At 35.1% G+C, this 23,507-nt stretch overlaps 1 protein-coding gene across 3 annotated transcripts in view; it reads left to right on the top strand.

Annotated features, from left to right (window-relative positions):
- CTNNA2 (catenin alpha 2) overlaps positions 1-23,507 on the top strand; it is a 1,115,426-nt gene that overhangs the window by 1,058,240 nt on the left and 33,679 nt on the right. For all 3 annotated transcript variants that reach the window (XM_036028216.1, XM_036028217.1, XM_028515274.2), the window contains exons 16-17: positions 13,332-13,437; positions 16,973-17,107. In XM_036028216.1, coding sequence (XP_035884109.1) covers positions 13,332-13,437; positions 16,973-17,107 — 241 coding nt within the window. The remainder of the gene's footprint in view (positions 1-13,331; positions 13,438-16,972; positions 17,108-23,507) is intronic.

Consider the following 23,507-nt stretch of genomic DNA (forward strand, 5'->3'; position numbering starts at 1 on the left):
TTATGACCATGTGTCCTTTAAGTTTGTTCCTGTGAACCCTTCCCACTGTCCCCTTAAATTCCCTCTTCTCTCCCCTCCGGTCACCGTCAGCCTGTCCTCTATTTCAGTGTCTTTGGTTATATTTTATTTCTTTGTTTTGTTATTTAGGTTCCTGTTAAAGATGAGATCATATGGTATTTGTCTTTCACTGCCTGGCTTGTTTCGCTAAGCATAATGTTTTCCAGCTCCATCCACGCTGTTGCAAAGGGTAGGAGCTCCTTCTTTCTTTCTGCTGCATAGAATTCCATTGTGTAAATGTACAATAGTTTTTTGATCCATTCATTTACTGATGGGCATCTTGGTTGCTTCCAGCACCTAGCTATTGTAAATTGTGCTGCTATGAACATTGGGATGCATAGGTTCTTTTGAATTGGTATTTTAGTATTCTTAGGATAGAGTCCCAGCAGTGGAATTGCTGGGTCAAAAGGCAGATCCATTTTTAGTTTTCTGAGGAAGTTCCATACTGCTTTCCATAGTGGTTGTACCAGTCTGCAGTCCCACCAGCAGTGCACTAGGGTCCCCTTTTCTCCACAACCTGTCCAACACTTGTTGTTTGTTGCTTTGTTTATGATGGCCATTCTGTCTGGTGTGAAGTGGTATCTCATTGTGGTTTTAATTTGCATCTCTCTGATAGCTGGCGATATTGAACATTGTTTCATGTGTCTTTGGATTTTCTGTATGTCCTCCTTGGAGAAGTGTCTGTTCAAGTCCTTTGCCCACTTTTTAATTGGATTCCTTGTCTTCTTAGAGTGGAGCCGTGTAAGTTCTTTATATATTTTGGAGATTAAACCCTTGTCTGAGGTATCATTGGCAAATATGTTTTCCCATACAGTTGGTTCTCTTTTAATTTTGATACTGTTTTCTTTAGCTGTGCAGAAGCTTTTAATTTTGATGAGGTCCCCTTTGTTTATTCTTTCCTTTGTGTCCCTTGCTCTAGGAGACACATCAGTAAAAAAGTTTCTTCGTGAAGTATCAGATTTTCCTACCTACGTTCTCCTCTAGGACTTTAATGGTGTCACGTTTTATATTTAAGTCTTTTATCCACCTTGAATTTATTTTTGTATATGGTGTAAGTTGGTGCTCAAGTTTCATTTTTTTGCATGTGGCTGTCCAGTTCTCCCAACACCATTTGTTGAAGAGGCTATTCTTATTCCATTTAATGTTGCTGCCTCCTTTGTCAAATATTAATTGACCATAGAGACTTGGGGTTATTTCTGGGCTCTCTGTTCTGTTCCATTGGTCTATGTACCTGTTTTTATGCCAGTACCAGGCTGTTTTGATTGCAGTGGCCTTGTAGTATAGTTTAGTGTCAGGTATTGTGATCCCTCCTACTTTACTCTTCTTTCTCAAAATTGCAGCAGCTATTCGGGGTCATTTATGGTTCCATATAAATTGTTGAAGTGTTTGTTCTATGTCTGTGAAATAAGCCATTGGTACTTTAATAGGTATTGCATTGAATGTGTAAATTGCTTTTGGTAGTATGGACATTTTCATGATATTAATTCTTCGAATCCATGAACACAGTATATGTTTCCATTTGTTTGTGTCTTCCTTGATTTCTTTCTTCAGTGTTGTGTAGTTTTCTGAATACAGGTCTTTTACCTCTTTGGTTAGGTTTATTCCTAGATATTTTATTTTTCTTTTTGCTATTTCAAATGGGATTTTTTTCCTTGATCTCTGTTTCTGCTGTTTCATTGTTGGTGTACAGAAATGCCTTTGATTTCTGGATATTGACTTTGTATCCCGCTGTTTTGCCAAATTCATTTATTAGGTCAAGCAGTTTTTTGGTAGAGTCTATAGGATTTTCTATGTATACTATCATGTCATCTGCAAACAGTCACAGTTTTGTTTCCTCCTTTCCAATTTGAATGCCTTTTATTTCTTTTTCTTGTCTGATTGCTGTGGCTAAAACTTCCAGTACTCTATTGAATAGAAGTGGTGAAAGTGGACAGCCTTGCCTTGTTCCTGATCTTAGTGGAAAAGATTTTAATTTTTGGCCATTGAGTATGATGTTGGCTGAAGGTCTCTCATATATGGCCTTTATTATGTTGAGGAATGCTCCCTCTATTCCCACTTTGCCGAGTGTTTTTATCATGAATGGGTGCTGTACCTTATCAAATGCTTTGTCTGCATCAATTGATATGATCATGTGGTTTTTGTCTTTGCTTTTGTTTATGTGATGTATTACATTTACTGACTTGTGAATATCGAACCATCCTTGCATCCCTGGAATGAATCCCACTTGGTCATGGTGTATGATCTTTTTAATGTATTGTAGGATGCAGTTTGCCAGTAGTTTGTTGAGGATTTTAGCGTCAATGTTCATCAGCAATATTGGCCTGATGAACAGGCCTTATTTGGTTTTGGAATTAGGATGATGTTGGCCTTATAAAAAGAGTTTGGGAGACCCCCATCTTTTTGGATTTTTTGGAATAGTCTGTGAAGGATAGAGGTTAGCTCTTCCTTAAATGCTTTGTAGAATTCTCCTGTGAAACCATCTGGTCCCAGGCTTTTGTATGTTGGGAGTTTTTTGATTACTGCTTCAATTTCTTTTGTTGTTATTGGTCTGTTCAGGCTTTCTGCTTCTTTTTCATTGCATTTTGGAAGATTATATTTTTCTAGAAAGTTGTCCATTTCACCTAAGTTTTCAAATTTCTTGGCATACAGCTCTTTGTAGTAATTTCTTACAATCCTTTGTATTTCTGTGGTATCTGTTGTAATCTCTTTCATTTCTGATTGTGTTTATTTCGGTCTTCTCTCTTTTTTTCTTGATGAGTCTGCATAAAGGCTTGTCGATTTTGTTTATCTTTTCAAAGAACCAGTTCTTGGATTCATTAATCCTTAGAATTGTGCTTTTAGTCTCTATGTCATTTAATTCTGCTCTGATCTTGGTTATTTCCTTCCTTCTGCTTGCTCTGGGCTGCCTTTGTTGTTGTTCCTCGAGTTCTTGGAGATGTAGGGTTAGGTTGTTTGTTTGGAATGTTTCTAACCTTTTTAGGTGGGCCTGTATCGCTATGAACTTCCCTCTCAGGACTGCCTTGGCTGTGTCCCATAAGTTTTTGGTTGTTGTGAGTTCGTTTTCATTTGTTTCCAGAAACCTTTTGATTTCTTCCCTAATATCATTCTTGACCCATTCCTTGTTTAATAGCATGCTATTTAATCTCCATGATTTTGAGTGTTTGGGGTTTTTTTCCTTTGCTTTGGTTTTTAGCTTCAGTCCCTTGTGGTCTCAGAAAATGCTTGGTCTGATTTCAATTTTCTTGAAATTGTTGAGGCTTGTTTTGTGTCCTGTCATGTGGTCTATCTTTGAGAATGTTCCATGTACATTTGAAAAGAATGTATATTTAGCTTCTTTTGGATGGAGGGCTCTGTATATATCAGTAAAGTCCATTTCATCAAGGGTATTGTTCAATGCCACAATATCTTTGTTGATATTTTGTTTAGAAGATCTTTCCATTTTTGACAGTGGGGTGCTAAAATCTCCCACTATAATTGTGTTGCTGTCCATATCTTTCTTGAAGTCCTCTAAGATTTTCTTTATGTATTTCGGTGCTCCTATGTTGGGTGCATATATATTTACAATATTTATGTCTTCTTGGTGGATTCTTCCCTTGAGTATTATGAAGCGACCTTCTGGGTCTCTCTTTATGGACCTTTTTTGGAAGTCTATTTTGTCTGATATGAGTATTGCTACCCCGGCTTTTTTTTCCTGTCCATTTGCTTGGAAGATTTGTTTCCAGCCCTTCACTTTCAGCTGGTTTAGGTCTTTTATCCTGAGGTGGGTCTCTTGTAGACAGCATATATGTGGGTCATTTTTTCTTATCCAATCAGCTATTCTATGTCTTTTGATTGGAGCATTTAATCCATTTACATTTAAGGTTATTATTGATTGGTACTTATTCATTGTCTTTTATGTACGTGTTTCTCTCTCTCTCTCTCTCTCTCTCTCTCTCTCTCTCTCTCTTTTCCCTCCCTTCCTTAAAGCAGTCCTTTTAGAATCTCTTGCAGAGCTGGTTTGGTCAAGGTATATTCTTTTAGACTTCTTTTGTCTGGGAAGCTTCTTATTTGGCCTTCTATCTTGATCGAGAGCCTTGATGGATATAGTAGTCTTGGTTGCAGCCCTCTGGTTCTCATTACCTGGAGTATTTCTTGCCATTCTCTTCTGGCTTGAAGTGTTTCCATTGAGAAGTCAGCTGTTAGCCTTATTGGGGCTCCCTTGTATGTTACTTCCTTTTTCTCCCTTGCTGCTTTTAAGATTCTCTCTTTGTCTTGAAATTTTGTCATTTTAATTATGATGTGCCTTGGGGTGGGTCTCTTTGGGTTCCTCTTGATTGGGACTCTCTGTGTTTCCTGGATTTGTGTGACTTTTTCTCTCATCAAATTGGGGAAGTTCTCCTTCATACTTGTTCAACTAGGTTTTCTATCCCTTGCTTTTCTTCTTCTCCTCCTGGTATCCCTATTATACGGATATTATTACGTTTCATATTGTCTTGCATTTCTCTTAATCCCTCTTCATTCTTTCTGAGCCTCTTTTCCTTTTCTTGCTCTTTCTGGATGTTGTTTTCTACTTTGTCCTCCAGCTTGCTAATCCGATCTTCTGCTTCATCAATCCTGCTTTTCATTCCTTCTACTGTGTTCTTCAGTTCAGAAATTGTATCCTTCATTTCCTCTTGACCTTTGTTGAGACTTTCTATTTCCTTTTTCATGTTTATATAGTTTGCAGTGAGATTTATGTAGCTTCTCTCTGGTTTCTGGTAGCTCATTGTGAGTTCATTGAACTTCCTGGTAATCATTGTTTTGAACTCACTATCTGATAGTTGAGTTGCCTCTATTTCATTTAGCATTTTTCCTGAGGCTTCCTCGTTTCCCTTCAATTGGGGGTTGTTTCTTTGTTTTCTTATTGTTCATGGGTTTCTTCTTTTTTCTTCTTGTTTGTTAATTTGATCTGTTCTAATTCCCTTTAATTATGGTGTGAACTCCTGTGGTAGAATATTTGTGAGATTCAGTGGTGCAATCTCCTTCGTGTATCCTGGTGCTCACAGCTTCCCCCTACTCTTTTTTGTGATCAGTTGGAGGAGTAAGGCAAAATGGTTTAAAACAGCAAGACAGTATACTATGATATTTACTTTAGCAGCCAGTAGAGAAGAGATGGGTTATCCTTTGGCTCCTTATAGTGTTAACCGTGATCCTCCACCCCACTATCCACATTTTAGAAAAAGAAGGTAAGGCTCTTATTGGGGATGAGAGGATTGTTAGTTGGATCTATCTAGAAAGCTGTGAGGCTGTGGGAGGTCAGATTCTAAGGTAGGGTTGGACTAAAGGTTAGTATATAGGAGTCATGAGTAAAAGAATAGAGACAATCCCCACAATAGTATAGTTCAGAAAATTTCAAAGTGGGCTGAGGTCAGGTAGGGGTATTGAGAAGCATTTACAATTGTATAGACTAGGTCTTACTAGCAGTAATAGTAAAGTGATAGTCTTGTGGCAGAATTAATGAGGTCTAGATAACAAGAATAAAGAGTATAGAACCTTGAGAGGTGTATTAATGGAACACAGATGAAGGATAGTAACTTATCAACACCTTATGACTGAGGTACCAGAGGGAACCTATCAAATGACAGTATAACCAGCCAAGCAAAGAAGATTATACAGAAAGAAAAAGAATACCAAAATATTATTAAAATAAAAAATGTCGGAAGAGTGAGAAAAAGATAATACAAATTTACAGTAACTTGCAAGATTAAAAAAAAGGAAAGAAAAGCAGAAGATGTAGTGCAGGAGAGATAAATTTGGAGTGGAAAGAATAATATTAGGATGAATGGAAGAGAAACATAAGGGATTGCGAGATAAAAATAATAAGAACTGAAAAATAGAATGTCACATAAAACACAAGATAAAAATAAACCAACCAACAACAGTCAGAGAAACCAAACAAAACCAAAAAAAAACAAAACAAAAACAAACAAAAAAAAACTTCTTGTTGGTTTCTAAGTGGCCAGACCAGTTTTTCTGATCTTGCTGGCTTCAGCTGGCTGAGGGACCTTTGAAATGCTTCTCTCTCTCCCAGCCAGACTTCAGCAGGTCTGTCATGCAGCCTGGGTGCTCCCGAATACACTGGCTCTTTGGATCTCACTTCCATGTTCTTCCGGACTCCAGTGTCCTGCAGGTTTCCAGCTCTATGATCTCAGGAGGCACCCGCGACGTTTTGGGATTCACTGTGCCCTCCCTGGGGGATCGTAAAAGGGCGCGCCCCTCTCCCAAACTTTTGAGATTCGGGGTCTAGGATCGCCCTAAGCACCTCACCGTGACCCTTCCGGGATCAAAGCGTGCGAGAGTCAGTCATCCTGAAGGTGCGCAAGCCAAGCCGTTTCCAGCTCCATGGTCCCCACCGAACCACACACTGACTGGGTGTTGGCACCTTGCCCTGCTCCCCCAGTCGGGCTGGATGGAAATCTCTGAGCCACCACTGTAGGAATGCACCAAGTGCCACCTCCCTCCCGGGATCGCAGCACGTGATTCAGGCCTCCCTTTGGGACAGGAGCGGAGCGCAGCCCGGTTCTGTACTCTCCACCGATCTGCACTTTCACCAGGCTAGGAGTGCAGGCGCCCTTCCAGGCTGCCTATGGCTGTATAATATTCTATTTTGTGTATATGTATGTGTATTTTCATTATCCTTTTATTCATTGATGGGCATTTAAGTTGTTTCTCTAACTTGATTATTATAAATAATGCTGCAGTGAACATGAGGGTGCAGATAAATTTTTTAGTAAATGTTTTCATGTTCTTCAGATAAATAGCGAGAAGTGGAACTGCTGATTTTATGATAGTTCTATTTTTAACTTTTGAGGAACCTCCATACTATCTTTTGTTTTTTACTTTTTTTTAAGATTTTATTTATTTGTTTTAGAGAGATAGGGAAGGGAGGGAGAAAGAGAGAGAGTGAAACATCAATATGTGGTTGCCTCTAGCACACCACATACTGGGGATATGGCCTGCAACCCAGGCATGTGCCCTGACTGGGAATCAAACTGGCAATGCTTTGGTTCGCAGGTCTGCGCTCAATCCACTGAGCTACTCCATGCTATCATTTATAGTGGCTGCATCAACTTACATTCCCACCAACAGCAGGGGTCCCTTTTTTCTATCCTTGCCAACTCTTGTTATTTCTTGTCTTTTTGAAAATAGCCATTCTACCATCATAAACAAAGCAACAAACAGCAAATGTTGAAGAGGGTATGGAGAAAAGGGAACCCTAGTGCACTGTTGGTGGGATTGCAGATTTGTGCAACTACTATGGAAAACAGTATGGAATTTCCTCAGAAAACTAAAAATGGAAATGCCTTTTGACTCAGCAATTCCACTGCTAGGATTATATCCTAAGAACCCTGAAACACCAATCCAAAAGAACCTATGCACTCCAATGTTCATAGCAGCACAATTTAAAATAGCCAAGTGTTGGAAGCAACTGAAATGCCCATCAGTAAATGAATGGATCAAAAAACTATGGTACATTTACACAATGGAATTCTATGCAGCAGAAAGAAAGAAGGAGCTCCTACCTTTTGTGACAGCATGGATGGAACCCAGAGCATTATGCTAAGTGAAATAAGCCAGGCAGTGAAAGACAAATACTGTATGATCTCACCATTAACAGGAACCTAATCAACAAAACAAACAAGCAAGGAAAATATAGGCAAAGACATTGAAATTGAGATCAGGCTGACAGTGATCAGAAGGGAGAAGGGAGGGGATACAGGGGGAAAAGGATCAAGGGTTGGACAATAACAAGGGGGGTGGAAATGGGGGAGGGAGGCAGGGAGGGCTGTGGTCATGGGGAGAGGTGGGGGGAAAAGGCAGAAAACTGTACTTGAAAAACAATATAAATAAATAAAAAAATAAATAAAAAATAAATAAATACAAAAACCACCTCCAGTGACTTAAAGGTGATGTGAAGTGATTAACATGCAATTTTTTAAACCTGGTATTGGAACAAAACCATTAAAAAATTTAACTGGAGAAAATATACTGTGCTTTACTGATAAAAAAAAAAAGAAAATAGCCATTCTAACAGGTGTAAGGTGATACCTCACTGTGGTTTTGATATTTATGTTCCTAATGATTAGTGATGTTGGGCACCTCGTCGTGTGTCTGTTGACATGTACATGTTTCTGTGTGTCTTCTTTGGAAAACTGTCTATTAAAGTCTTCTGCCCAGTTTTAAAATGGTTTATTTACTTTTTCACTATTGAACTGTAACAGTTCTTTATATATTTTGGATATTAACCCTGTATAGAATCATGATTTGCAAATATTTCCTCCAGTTCCACAGGTTGCCTTTCAACTTTATTGACATTATTCTTTGTCATGCAGAAGTTTTTTAGTTTGATGTCATCCCACTTGTTTATTTTTGCTTTTGGTGCCTTTGCTATTGGTGTCAACCCCCCAAAATAATCACCAAGGCCAGTGCCAAGGAGCTTGCTGCCTATGCTTTCCTCTTGGAGTTTTATGATTTCAGGTCTTATGTTCAAGTCTTTGATCCACTGGGGAGTATACTTGTGTATGGTGTAAAATAGAGGTTTCAACGTATCACATGCAGCTGTCTAGTTTTCCTAATACCATTTATTTAAGAGACTGTTGTTTCCCCCTCAGATATTCTTGGGTGCTTTGTTATAAATTAATTGACCATATATGTATGGGTTTATAATTACCTTTTTTAAAGTAATACATTTACTCATGAAGAATTTAAGAATAAAATATATAAAATTTAAATATAAAAAAGACTCTGGAAGAAAGAATTCATTTTTCAATATATGGCTCAGTAACATTGGTTAATGTTATGGAAAAATAAACTCGTGTAGTTTACTATCTCACCTTATATACAAAAAATAAACTGCATGTCAATTTAATATATAAATATGAAAATGAAACTTTTAAATTTTATAATAAAATGGGAGAATATTTTTATGATCTTGGTGCGAGAATGAACTTTTTCTTCTTTGCCAGCTTCCCTTACATATAGTATTGTGTAAGTTTGATGTGTTTATATACAGATGTACATATGTGTGTGTGTATGTATGTGTGTGTGTATATATATATAAAATTATTGCTACCACCATAGCATTAGCTAACGCCTCCAGTAAGGAAAAACTTCTTAAAAGGGTAAGTGAAAAGCACAAACTCTAATAGAAAAGATTGATACGTTTGACTACAATAAAATTAAAATTTATATTTTTAAAACACTGTATTAAGCCCTGGTTGAGTGGCTTAGTTGTTTGGAGAATCATCCCAAAAACCAAAATGTTGTGGTTTAGATCTCCTGTCAGGGTGTATACCAAGGTTGTGGTTACTGTCCCCAGTCTGGATGCATATTGGAGGCGACCAATCAATGTCCCTTTCTCTTTCTCTCTCCCTCTTACACTCTCTCTAAAATTGGTAAGTACATCATTGGGCCAAGGTCAAAAAAACTTCAATAAAAAGTAAACATACAGACTAAACTTATAAGAAGTAATTTGCAACACTGCAGCATGAACTAATAAAAGATTAGAATCCAGAATATCTAAAGAAAATAAACACACAATTTAGGTAAAAACAAACAAGCTAATAGAAAATTGTGCAAAGGACTTGCATAAAAAAGTCAGAAAAGGATATGTGAATGTTTAATAATAATTATCAATAAATAATAAAATCAACTTGGCCTCCTCTGTCATCACAGAAAGGAAAATTGAAAATTTTTATATCCATCAGATTAACAGAAAAATAAGTGAATAAATATTATTTAAATTATGAAATATATATACCTAGAAAAAAGCACATAAAATAAACATACACCTTAAACAGTGTTGTAATGTGATCTTACCACCACCCAGTCCCAGAAGCTGTGCACATACCTCTTCCGGATCACAATGCCTTCTCTTTCAACTGAGTGTAACTACTACCTGACTTTTGTAGTGGTGTGAAAAGCCCTCACTTACATAACATTTGCTCATTTCCATTGAATAAGTGCTTCCATCTTGGCAGATGTCAAGCTACCAATATGTCAACTGACTCACCAAATTCCTGAAAATTTGGCAATCAACTCTTTTGAGCATGAACATATCTATGTCACCACTCCAGTGCCACTTCCTTCTTTGCCTTTTCTTTTTCTCCTTTTTCTTCGTTTAAAAAAGTTTTATTATGTAAATAATAATTCTTTTTAAAGATTTTATTTATTTTTAGAGAGAGAGGGAAGGAAGGAGAAAGAAAGAGAGAGAAACTTCAGTGTGTGGTTGCCTCTCATGCTCCCACAACTGAGGACCTGGTGTGCAACGCAGGCAAGTGCTCTGACTGGGAATTGAGCCTGCAACCCTTTGGTTTGCAGGCCTGCGCTTAATCCACTGAGCCACACCAGTCAGGGCTAAATAAAAATTCATAAATACATAGGTTATATTAGCTGCTTCTACTGATGATAACAGTATATTAGCTGCTAATACTGATGATAACAGTATATTAGCTACTAATACTGATGATAACATCAGTATTATATTATTTAATGAATATTTTTTGAAGTTTTTCTTCTTTATATTCTAGAAAAGTTTAAATGGCTTTGGGCTTATCTTTTTTAAAGTTTAGTGAATTTCTCTGAGAAATCATCTGGATTTACTGATTTTTTGGATCAGTTTTCTTTCTGATAGTTTTATTTATTTCTTCCATGGAAATCAGACTGAGTTTTTCAATATCTTTTTTTCTGGTTAGTGTTGGTAAATTGTATTTTCCTAGAAAATTATTTTTTCCAGCTCTCAAATTTATTTACATGTATTTAAGAAGCGTACTGTTATGATACTTTTAATTCTCTATTTTCTAAAATTATTTCACTCTTTTTCACACTTGAGTATTTTTCTCCTATTTTTCCTAATAGCAATCTAAGTATATTTTCTACATTGGTTTTGCTTTCTTTTTTGATAGTATTAGATTTCTTTATTTCCAGTGTTTTATTATTTTTAAATGGTTTATCCCTTTTTGAATTTTATTAGCTTCTTCCTAGTCTTTTGAGATTTTGAGTGAGATATGGTTTTCATTAATTCTTGCATGTTAATGTCTGTAGTTAAGACTATTTGTTTTTGTCTGAGATCACTATTTTAGCTGTTCTTATAAGAATGAAATCACATACACACATACATATATGCAAAATTGTGATTCAGAGCACCGAGATTTCAATCCTAATTTTCTCTTTGAGTATCAATCTCTCTGCGTTGCCATCCTGGGCTTATCACTTAGTTTTCTTCCTTGTATTTCAGTTTTCTCAAGTAGAAAAAGAGGAAATATTTAATGTTCTCAAAACTTTTATTTAGTTCTCTAGTTTTGGGAAATACACCTTTATTACCAGTTTGTGACTGATAATTTGGATTTAGTCTACATTGTGAACCCTAAAGTTCTTTAATAATAATCTTCTAGTGAGTCTATGAATCTCTAGTGTAATTGCAGTAGACATACTACTAATCATAATTTTGGCTACGAGATGGGAGCCCGAGCTTCTAGCAAATTCATTTCTCCATAAATATTCTTTCTAACTTAGTACATTTTGTCAGAATCAATCAACTATTGAAAGTTATCATCTAAGATTTCCCAAGTTTCCCCCAAACCCTTGGAAATTCTTGACATAAACAAACACACATGATTGTTAGTAACAAAATTTCAAGCAGAGGGCAGCTCTTTGCGAACAGTTTAAGATGAAGGCAAAAAGCAATGACAAATGTGTCAGAGGCAAACTGCAAAATAAAGATCTCTTCTAGGATCTGAAAGTTACAGAGAAATATGTAATAATGAAAACATTAAACATCAACAGAGTCTGCATCTAAAATTTCTTTTAAAAATGTAAAACAAAAAACATGGAATAGTTTCTTTAGAGATAAATAAAAAATAGTGTTAGAGAATGGAAGCCAGATTATCATAGAATCTTTATCTCGTCCATACAACATAAAATTTAGATGTGAACTCCCTGTCCATATTTAAATATTGAAATAGCAACTGAAAAATATTGTCCTTATGGAAGAGTTAATTTAATCATAGCAAAATAAAATATCTTGTCTTAAATTTCCCTATGTGTGTGTTTAAGCTTTGACATGAACACAATATATTTAAATTGTAGCTACTCATGTAATGCAGAACAGAAATTAGGAGGGAAAGTGAACAAAATGCCCGTCATTTACATTAATTTTCTGAAGCCATTTTAAATCTTCCATTTTATTATCTTCCACATTATTATCTAACAATGGCAATCATTGCTCACTCTATATGACCTTATATGTTCTAAATAAATCATTTCTAAGTAGTTCTTGCCCACATTTCATCACATTTCTAACTGTAAGAATGTAATTTTGTAGCCTTAAAAAATAGTATTGATTTTTTAGATGTACCTAGAGAGACCAAGCTAAGTAGCAATGCTTAAAAAAAAAAATAAATGTATTTAACCTGCTATTTATCTCCCAAGAAAATATAAGGACAAGTTATATGCTATATTTATTCAAAGATGTCTCATGCAGCATAGATTCCCATTATAATAAGTATTTAAAGACATGTAATATTAAACAGTTCACATAATTGAAAACTTAATGTGAAAATATTGGCATGATGGTTTGGAAGCATAAAGACATCTACTGTCATAGTGTTTTGTCCGTTCCCTCATAAAGCAGTACTGGAAGCATACCACTGGCGAGAGTAAGAGCTGAAGAGAATTCTGAAATTCTGGCCCAGCAGTTCCCCATTACGTACAAGAGACAGTTGCTTCACAAAGTGTCAAAGTAAATAAACTTAAAAATGTAATAGAGTTGGACATGGTATGAATGCCCTGAAAAGGCATTTATTTTAGCTAGACTCATTTAAATTTAGAAATTGTCACTTATGACTTGTCTGAACTTAGATTAGTTCATGGTTTTTAGTCTATTCTCTTTTTCTAAGAAGGGAATGATGATACCTAAAGGGTTGTTATACGACGTAATGCCTATAACAGCATAGGCACATGGTAAGCATTTCAATATTACATTTCTTTTGCCTTGTGGTGATCACCCTTTTCAATAAACACTATTTAAAAATAGGTAAATTAATGTAAAAAATTAAATGTGAATATACACATCAAAATAGGAGAAAGTAAAGTGGATCATTAACATGGAAATTGAAATGACTCAAGAAAATATTCAAAATTCTTCTAACATGACCAGAGCCAAATACAAAATCAGAGTTCTGGTAAGACAATATGGTTGGTTTGTCTATTTCTGTTCATAAAATAGATTTCTAATTATGTTGTATATATTGTTTCAGAGGCAAAGGGCCATTGAAAAATACATCTGATGTCATTAATGCTGCCAAGAAAATTGCTGAAGCAGGATCTCGAATGGACAAATTAGCCCGTGCTGTGGCTGATCAGGTAATATAAGAAGGAACAGTGGAATCAAATTAATTAGCGCTTGGGTTCTGTAATGGGTTTTATATACCCTATAAAACGCCTCTGAGGAATGAATTGTAGAGAATCACTGACATTTTATAAACTAGCCTCTAACTCTGCTGAGACTGAGCTGATGGAGGAGGTCAGTTCAGGTCAGGAGGGACTCCTAAGGCCTATGACTGAAATTCCTTGAGAAAGAAGAGCACTCACAACTGAGAAACATAGCCCCAGAGAACCATCCTTATTCAGAAATTCAAACACATTGGATAAGGAGAAAAAGCAAATATATCTTATTAGTTAATATTGATCTCACTGTAATGATGCTCTTCATAATTTATGATAACTTATTCTCTAGTGTAAATGGGATTAATCCCCGTAATCAAAAACCTCCAGATTTCAGCTGCATTTTCATCCAGACTCAGAGCCATCACAAATACATGAAATATTCTTAAAGTATCTTTTCTGCTTTCAGACCAAACTAAGATACAGATTAAAATACTTTTTAATCTCACCTTGAATGTTTAAGTCGATTTCCTTTCCACACTTCATATTTTATTTGTCTTGAACTGGAACTCTAATATCCTGTTGTAAATATGTCTTGTTGCAATAATGTTTCATTTTGGTAAGGGTACTTTTGGCAATAGACGTTGCCAGATAACTGATCCTTATTTCTTTAAGTAACAGTGGCTTACAGTTTTAACCATTTTAAAAGGGAGATGTCATAAAATATAAGATTCTGAAATATAAATATTATATGAACTATTATTTATGTGGAGACAGTATAAGCATTAATTTGCTTACTAGACCACACACAGCGATGCTCTCTGGAGACGTTAAAAGAGTCAGGTTTTCTTCCTCCTCCAAGGGTGGCCCTAGTCTTCTATTATTTGGGGGTTGATTATTGTAGTTTTCCTCCTTCATTCCTTAATATTAAGCAGGTCCTCTAAATACAATCTTTAACATCCTAGAATCTAGAATACGTTAAGGAAACTACATTATTTAACTATTAAGATTATATTTAAAATAAGCCAACATGTTATTATTTTAATTGTATCTTTAACTGTATGTATAATGTCTAATTCAAGGGAATGTTTTGTGTTTGCTTTTGAATTTTTGAGAAACACTTAATAGTAAAGATAATTCATTAAGTATTATCATGATTTGAGACCCTCCCAAATTTGTAGGGTTTGAGGACCAAACCATTACTAAATTGCTAGTTTCAGGGTAATATCACTGCCAGGCTTCCTGAAGTTTGCACATAAGGGGAGATTCTTTCCACAGAGTTCTATATGTGTCCCAGAAAGTTCATTTAGAAGAGAAGAGAAACAATGAACTTACTTGAAAATAGCATGCATGCAAACAAACAAAAATGCACCAATCAAAAAAGAATGCCACCTCTTTTCCCCTGCAATTGTTGGGATAAGTAGAGTGAGGAGATAAGTAGGTGGGTGGTTCTGAAAAAGAGTTTTATTAGGGCAGACTTCTTTCTGGGAGTTGAAGTGGATGAAGTTTGGGTGGCTTTTCCATTATATTCTGAATCTCTGTGGCTAAAGCTATTGCTCATTATGTTTAGGCTAATTGAGTTAAAATTTTTTATTGCAATTCTTGTTTTCGATTTTACATTTTTGGACTTATTTTTAACAATTTTTCAAGTTGAAGTATAGCCCAACACAGTTTTTATATCTGAAAAACAACACAAACATACACACACCATTTCCAGAATTCTAGATGTCTATTGAGGTTGTGACAAAAAATTAAAATGTTATTTAATGATGACTTTAAAATAAACAGAGGAAGTAAATATAACTCTCTGTTTGTGACATTCTTATTGCCATCAGTGATGAAAAAACTTACAATTTTTTCAATATTTTATCTAAATGGGTCATTTCTCAAATTCTGCTCATATTTTCATGATGTAAGATTTTTCTTGTTCAGCAGGCTTTTATTTGTGTTTTAAATGCTTCAGCTTCAATAATAGAGTAGAATGAGAATCACTGAGAAGTGGATTTGTTGCCTCTATTTTGCCTGAAAATATTTTTATGAAGATTTGAGATATGCACACAATATAAACTTTTTACGGACTGTTGCATTTTTAATTACCATTCCATTGAGATAGAACTTCCCATTTAATTTGCTGCAAGGTTTTTGTATTGAAAGATTTTTCAGTCCTCCAGGGAGATATCATTTTAAAGTTAATTCCTCTCAGTATATGGGTCTCTGGAGTAGGGTAAATATTACAGTATTAAATACTTGTAGAAAGCTAAAAACAGTCTCTGTGAGATTCTTTCTTGATACGTGCATTTACTGAGAAGAAATACCATGATTGTGTTATGTATAAAAAGAGACTTCTTTGTCATTTACTGAATGAATGGTTATGTCAAAGCCATTGGTTTTAGAGTACTAATGAAAAATTTCCTTTTCTTGAGCTTGAAGAAAACAGCTGGCATCTTTTTCTCATACTCTTATTCTAAAGAAGATACTTCATTCTGGCCTGTAGATACTTGCTTCTTATAGTGTTTCACCAACAATCTGATGATTATGTATTTTTTACAAGTGCCAAGTTGAGCCAGAACAGTGGAATGGCCTGGGGAATCCTAAGCTGAACTTTTGATAGCAATAGGAATATACTTTAATTACTAGTTAGTTAGCCATTGGCATTGAAGTCTCAGAAATAATTTCAGAAGCCATGTCGATGTCTGTAGAAGTATTCATCTAAGCTCAGTGTGTTTGATGGACATCTACTATTTTAGTCAAAAGAAAATTCAAAATCCCTGTCACAGTTGGCTCTAGCACAGTCGGAGTCCTGGGTCTGTTGTTCAGTCCTACAAGTTAATTTCAGTTGGCATCAAATTTCATTCTATTTCTCACATCTGTTTCTCATACAGTGGTCATGATTTTTCTTGGGTTTTTTTTTTTTTTTTTTTTTTTTTTTGTTCAAAGGAAGTTTATCATGTTGCTTAAATTTTTGATGAATGTGAAAATCCAAGAAGTGTAAGAGACTTTCTTTAGTGAATGATACATTTGTTAGAAAGCCAAAAGAGACTAGTGATTTTTCCCCAACTAATTGAAGTAAAACCCTACCTGCTCCTATGGCAGAGAGATCGCCACACAAAGTGATTTCCTTCTAGCATGTGTTGCTTTGGTTGTCTGTATTAAAATAAGTTTGCACATCATGAACGTTGGATAAGCTACTAGGAGAAAAAAAAAGCCCTGTGAAATATTTAGTTTTCTTAATAGTTTTAAAGACAACTAGTGAAATACTCAAAAAAATGTACAGAAATCCCCATCAGACTTTCTGGAAGACCTTCAATATTCTTTTCATAGAAGTTTATTAAAGTAGAGCTAACTATTCTAAACTGTTGGCTGCAGCCTTCCTAAAATACTATAGAAATATGTTAAATGGATGTAATTAAGGTATATGACACTGAAACCTTTTCTTCTCACAGCTTTTCTATAGCAAGTCTTAGAAACTGAAGAGTACTTACTAACTGAGATCACTTTTTTAAATGTTTTCTAGTGTCCTGATTCAGCATGTAAGCAGGATTTATTAGCCTACCTTCAACGAATTGCCTTGTACTGCCACCAGCTTAATATCTGCAGCAAGGTGAAGGCAGAAGTACAGAATCTGGGAGGAGAGCTCATTGTATCAGGGGTAAGCTGGGACTGGGGCTTCACAATTTAGTTCCCACTATTGTACTTCAAGGCAAGAATTCTTGGCAACAGTACTGCTAAAACCACCAAACTACAGTGATTCATAGGGAGGTAGTTTAAAAATAAACATTATCACCATTATTCCAGACCTCACAATAACTCACAAAGAGCAATTTGATTTTCCAATTACCCACTGTTTATACTAGCCTTGTAAAATCTCCATTCTTCACAAGGAAACTAATTTCATAGTCTGGAAACTGATTGCCAAGCTGTGACTATTATAATTATTTGGGGCTTTTGTATATTTACTCATTGTGAGTCCACATCCTTTTGTTAGTCCTAATAATTTTAATACTCTGTTCAGGAGCTAGCCTCTCTATATGTGGATTGTGTTCACATGTTAGAGATGATGAAAACAATGGAAATTCATTCATCAGGTTCCAATGCATACTAGGTTACCAGTAACCCTTAAAAGCCAGAATGTTTGAATTTAATAAAGGTTGATGTGCTGTTGCCAAAAACTAACATAGTTGTCAAACACTAACAATTATATATATATATATTTTTTTTTTACTTAATCACTCCAGTGTTTCCCTTTTCATGAAAATATAAGTATCTGGTTCATTCCATCAAAGGCAAAGAAATAAGAAGTTCAGTGAATAGAAGGATCGTGATTTCTTGGCAAGATTTTCAAATGTATGTGTTGAGGTTCTTCATCTTGGCTTCTTCCTCCTCACCCAGTCCTACTCTTTCAACAAAAGTTGCCATCAAATTATCATAAACTATTTGCAATTCTAAAGTGTGGCTCTCCCACCTTTAGTTCTTTTCCCAGTCAACCATGATGCTGCCTTTTTAAATGTGGCATTACCAGGAACGTAACATTATCAACATAAGAAATGCTTTGTGAAAATCACACTGGTCATGAAACCCAATTTCTCCACAAGCCATTTTAAAAAATTCATCAATTTGAACATTTGATAAAAATATGTGGAAAAATCATTCTTGAATCCCAAGGTTTCAGTTCCTATATTGTTTGGCTTGCAGAAATCACAGCTGGGAAAAGAGCTGACCTGGCTTGCATGGAAATACCATCTGGAAAGCCTGGTCCATGCAATCCCACCTAGAGCCTGATAAATTGGCTATTTTGTGCCTCTTTCCAAAGCATAGTCACCTCTTTGCATTTCCCAAATGATCCTGCTTAAACATTCTTCAACAACCAAGTGCAATCTGTCTTGCAATGTGTTCTTTCTGCCAAGTTGGTAATTACCAAGATTCTCTCTGCCAAGAAATGATCAAAACATTGCATCTCCCTTGCTTCCTTTCTTATCTTCAGCCTCAATGGTATAGTTTCCCATACCATTCAGCTTTCATGTCCATTTGTATATAGCTTCCATAGAACTGAGTGCTTTTTGTTTAGCTTGCCTTGTGTGCTTTCATTTGTCACTTTCCAAATCTTAGTATTTACACGGATGCGCAGAGCATCTTTGTGGATCTCAGACTCCACAACTTCATCTGGACAATATTTTACTGGCAGAGTTGCTGTCCATCATCCTCTCAGTACCCATTATTCATCACTGCCTCCAGAGCTTCATTCTCATTGTCTTTTCCTCATTGAGATGTAGTCCAAACCATCACTGGCTTTTATCACTTGCACTGTTGGCGTTTGCAGAGGTGTTTGAGATTGAGAACACCATCAAGAAGTCTGTTTCCTTCTTTGAGTCTTACTGGCAAAGAACATAAATCCTTGCATGGGAGAAGGCTTCTTTTAGAGGAATGCTATACAACTTCATAATAATTCTGAGTCCAATGCATTATAAAAATTTGCTATTTATTGCTCAATTATGGGCCACTCTTGGCCTCCTCATGATTTTTTTTCCAGCTTGATTGCTGTTTGGTGCCATACCTGCATCTGTAGTCTGCTATCTTTGCCACTTCTGCCTCCTCCTTATTCTTCATCCTCCTTCACTGATGGCTAATGGAGAAAAAAGTCAATATGTTTATTTTGCAAAACAGCCACAAATGGCTGCCTTCAAAGTTTTGAAAGCATCAAGAATGTGAGATCCCATACACTAAAACTTTCAATGATTTTGCCAAGAAAGTACACCCATGCTTTGGACCCCACTAATTTTGTCGTGTGACATGAGAAGGTTGCTATATATTCAAGGAGAAGCAACTATAGTATATAATGCACAATAAAATAGGAGAAATACTCAAGTTTTCCTTCCTTTTCTCCTATGTTTATATACATGGGATTCAAAGCTGTGGTTTCTTCTCTGAAATATAGGAAAGCCCCCAGGAAAATATGTTTGTTAGAAGTCAAAGTTTCTCCTAAAATAAAAGAGATTTGGGTAGATTATTTCCATTTTGTCAAGAAAAATTATTTGGATTTCAAAATTCAGAGCCATTTTATATAGTCTTGTGCTGGCATGATGAACATGTTAAAAATGCACATGTGCACAATTATATACTATGTCAGCAAGTGGTGTTTTATGTGACTATATATGTAGGAACTGGGAAAGGCCTCTTCTGTTGTATCTTCCTCTCATGTGAGAGGTGACTCAGAAAACTCAACAGGTTATGGGAGACAATGGGTACAAATGCTCTTCATGAGTCATGATAGGGAACTAAAGAAATAAAGAAATTTCGGATGTATGTTGGCATATGCGCATTCACACAACTGCTGTCTAAGAAGCACCATTAATTTTCTGGCTGGCAACCAATTTGTTAAACTCATTGTCTTAAACCTTTCTCAACAGCCAAATCGTGCCATTCTTATTAAATCTCAAAGCAGAAGATGCATTTGGTATCCAATTCAGCTGAATTTAGTTGCTAAGGGGGTAATGGAAAAAGAAAAAATAATTTAAAAATAAGTAGAGTTATAGAAATATTAAAGTGAAAGTAGAAGACAGTAAAGTCCAGAAGATTAAACAGTCTCTGAGTCTATAGACTGGTTTTGTTTGCTTAATTAAGTGTTTGCTTATTAAATCTCTTAAGCCAATTTGCATGCAGTTTGGGAAAAGAAATGTTGAAAGGAGAAAAGAAGAAAAAGAGAGAGAAAGGGGAAGGGAGGAGGAAGAGACATAAAAGAGGGAAGAAGAGAAAACAAAGGAAAGAGAAACTTAATCATAGCATATCATAAATTTGTTTAGTGCAGGTAATAGCTATTAAATATAACAGCATTATATTCACCATGGGGAAAAAAGTTGAGCCAAACTTTTTCAGTATGTGTATGTTTTGAATCCAGATAAGTTCCAAAGTTGTAATATGGAAATTATCTGAATATTTGATTGTCATGTTTTTAATTAATTTTTGTTCACTAAGATTCAGAGGATTTAATGGGTTCTTTTAAATTTAAAAAGACATACACATGATTCTGAAGAAATAAAATCCATTCCCAAACCCTCAATTATCTTTAGCTACCCAAAGATTTATCCTTTGTTCATTATTTTGAACAAGATTAGAAACACTAATGTAGGATTTTAGAATATAGAATGCTGAACATCAAGCATCCTGATAAAATTTTTAAAATTCCACTTTTTACATTCCATTCCAATAAGAGGCCCCTTCCAAAAATGAAGCCAGGACACAAGAGCAATAACCCTGCTCTAGACAGGAATTTGATGTTCCAGGTCAGAGTTGGAGGGACATTTATATAATGTAGAGCTGATTCCACAAGAAAATGCTAGAAATTAAATAGAATTTATTGCTAAAGCATGCCTTTTTTATACTAACAAAATATAGAAACACAGTTGCAAATGAGGAACATTAGTTCCCTAAATCCTCAAGCTGAGTGGAACCCAAACCTATTCCTGGGGGATTGAATAACTCGCCCTAATGTGCACTTTTGTTCTTTACCTTTTAAATCTCTCCTTTCCAAATCTGAATCCCTCTCAATTGAGTTATGGAGAGAAGTTTGACAAGGTGAGCAAGTATAATTTGTGACATTGGTAGGATTTGAATTGGTAAAGAGAAAATTGGAGAATTATGGATCAATTACGGTCATTCTTACTGCCTGTGTTTCACACCATTAAAAAAATTTGAATCAGTTAAAATTAACATGAACATTTATGGTGATAAATAGAAAACATTCATAAAATACTGAAACTGATAATATTCAGATCAATCTTACCTAACACTGGCATGTAATCAGAGATATGTATTAGAATCTGCACACATATATACTCAACAGATACACTTGATTTGACATTTACTCCCTATCCCCTGAACAAGCAATAATGAAGAACCAAACAAATGGTGGAAAACTGTGACATGTTTGATCTAATACAATGCAAGGAAAAGAAAATGTGGGATTCATTTGCATAATTTCATAGATAATATATATTTACATATATTTGTAAAATGTGTGGTTTGTTGAGATGAGAATTGCATTCTATCTGAAAAGTTTTGTTTTTCCTCATTTAAAAAAAAGCATATTTTGTAATGGGATGAAAGTTAATTGAAGTAAGCATTGCACCTAATTGTCTAGATCTGTACCTTAAGCAATTCTTTTGAGAGTCTTCTTTTTATATCTTCTGATTCTGTTTATTGTCAATTTTTTATCATGTCTACTGATCACAGTGTAGTGGTAATGGAAAATACCTAAATTTCTAGCTATTTCAATTTGGGTTTGGAATGCATTTTTGTGCCTCATTTGAGCAAAAGGGTATGTGTTTAGGGGATTTGCAGCAGTTCCAAAGATTTTACCCAGACCTTACAGAGGGTAGGCCAAGTAGTTAGATTAAAGGACTTTTCCTGATCTAGGGAGAGTAGTCCAAATCTAAAGAGAGTAAGATAAAAACAAAGTTCAGATTATAAATTGGATAGAGGGGTAGTGGGGATATTCTGTGTCCATAAGAACATCAAATAGTTATTTATCATTTGCTGAATGGAACATATTTTGCTAGTAAAATGGATTATTGCATAATTCCATCTTTCTCCCAAAAACCTACCCCCAATCTGTTATGACAGTAAAATTATAACCATGTAAATTCTGATTCCTGCATCAAGTCTTCCTTAGTTACATTTGTATCAGTGTACATCATTGATTTTTGCATAATCCAATTTATGCAAACCTTCATAGAAAATAACCCTTAAGTGGTTTTTCAGTGCAAATTTAATCTCCCAGTGTTATAAAAGTGACATTTAACAAACTCAGGGCATTATTTTTAGAAGAAATGGAAAATAAGACATTTTATGAGTAAAGTAAAAATCTCCTTAGGTATTAGTCACCATAGTAAGCTTTTTGTTTGTTGCACCACACCTGTTTAGGTATCTCCCTGAATTCAAATAGTCTTTTGTAAGAGAGGATGCTATTCTGCTCTGTTACAAAGTGTGGCTTTTAGTTAAATACTCTATGATGATGACCATACACTTATCAATATGTTCCATTCTATTCATTGAAAAAAATCAGTTATTCACTGGTGGAATTAAACTAGTTGACTATCTTACTGAACTGTTGTATGCATAGAAAAGGGCTTTATATTCTATACTCTTGTTCCAAAAAATAAGAAAACAGATTCTCTTTTAGAAGAACTGAGACATGAACCAAGCAAATAATTCTTTTTACCTTAACTGGAGAAACATTTTAATTGACCTAACTTGGATCTACTCAGTGGATTGATTGAATTGCATCACCTGAACGTATGGGCTGAAGGGTTTTTATTTTAGTTTGAGGGCATTATTACTTGTAAGAGGAGAAAGGTTAGTGGCTTTAAGAAGATATTTTTGCCTCAGATATTTCTGCCTCAGAAATGTCAATGCCATTACCTGTCATTCAGCCAGTGAACTTTCATTCCTTCGGGTTTTAGTTGTTTTTTTTTTTAATGTTTTGAAAAGCTTCTGATTAAAAGAAGGAAGGCAAATAATGCACACCTTAATCTATCAGCAATCGATACCTTAGATTTCAGTTAATATTCTGAGAATTATTTGGCAGCCAATAAATGATATTTTGTGAAAACCTGGCAATTAGACACATGGGAGTTACCTAAAAACTATAAAACACTTGCAACCTTATTTAAGAAGTACTGGTTTATAGTATTTTCCAATGAGACATTATTCTAATTATGAGATATTATTTATATATGATAATTGTATAATTTTATTCTAATATGTTTATCTAGTCATGTGTTTCAAATAATTAAGACTATAGTAGTGCCTTAGGAGGTACCTCCTCCCATTTTAAGCTAGTTTTGGACATGTGAGAGCAAATCCAGATATACTCATTTCCTTCAATTGAACTAAATCATGGGAATCTAAAGTTTTGAATGAATACCTTTATTTAGAAACAGTATTTGTAATTCAGTTCTTGCTTTCTGGTTTTCCTATATACACTTAGATGTGTCAATGGTAGACAAGAAATACATTATTTTGAATTGGTTACATGAATCAATTGTGATTTTTTT

Source organism: Phyllostomus discolor, chromosome 6 (assembly GCF_004126475.2).
Source record: "Phyllostomus discolor isolate MPI-MPIP mPhyDis1 chromosome 6, mPhyDis1.pri.v3, whole genome shotgun sequence".
NCBI classification, from domain to species: domain Eukaryota; kingdom Metazoa; phylum Chordata; class Mammalia; order Chiroptera; family Phyllostomidae; genus Phyllostomus; species Phyllostomus discolor.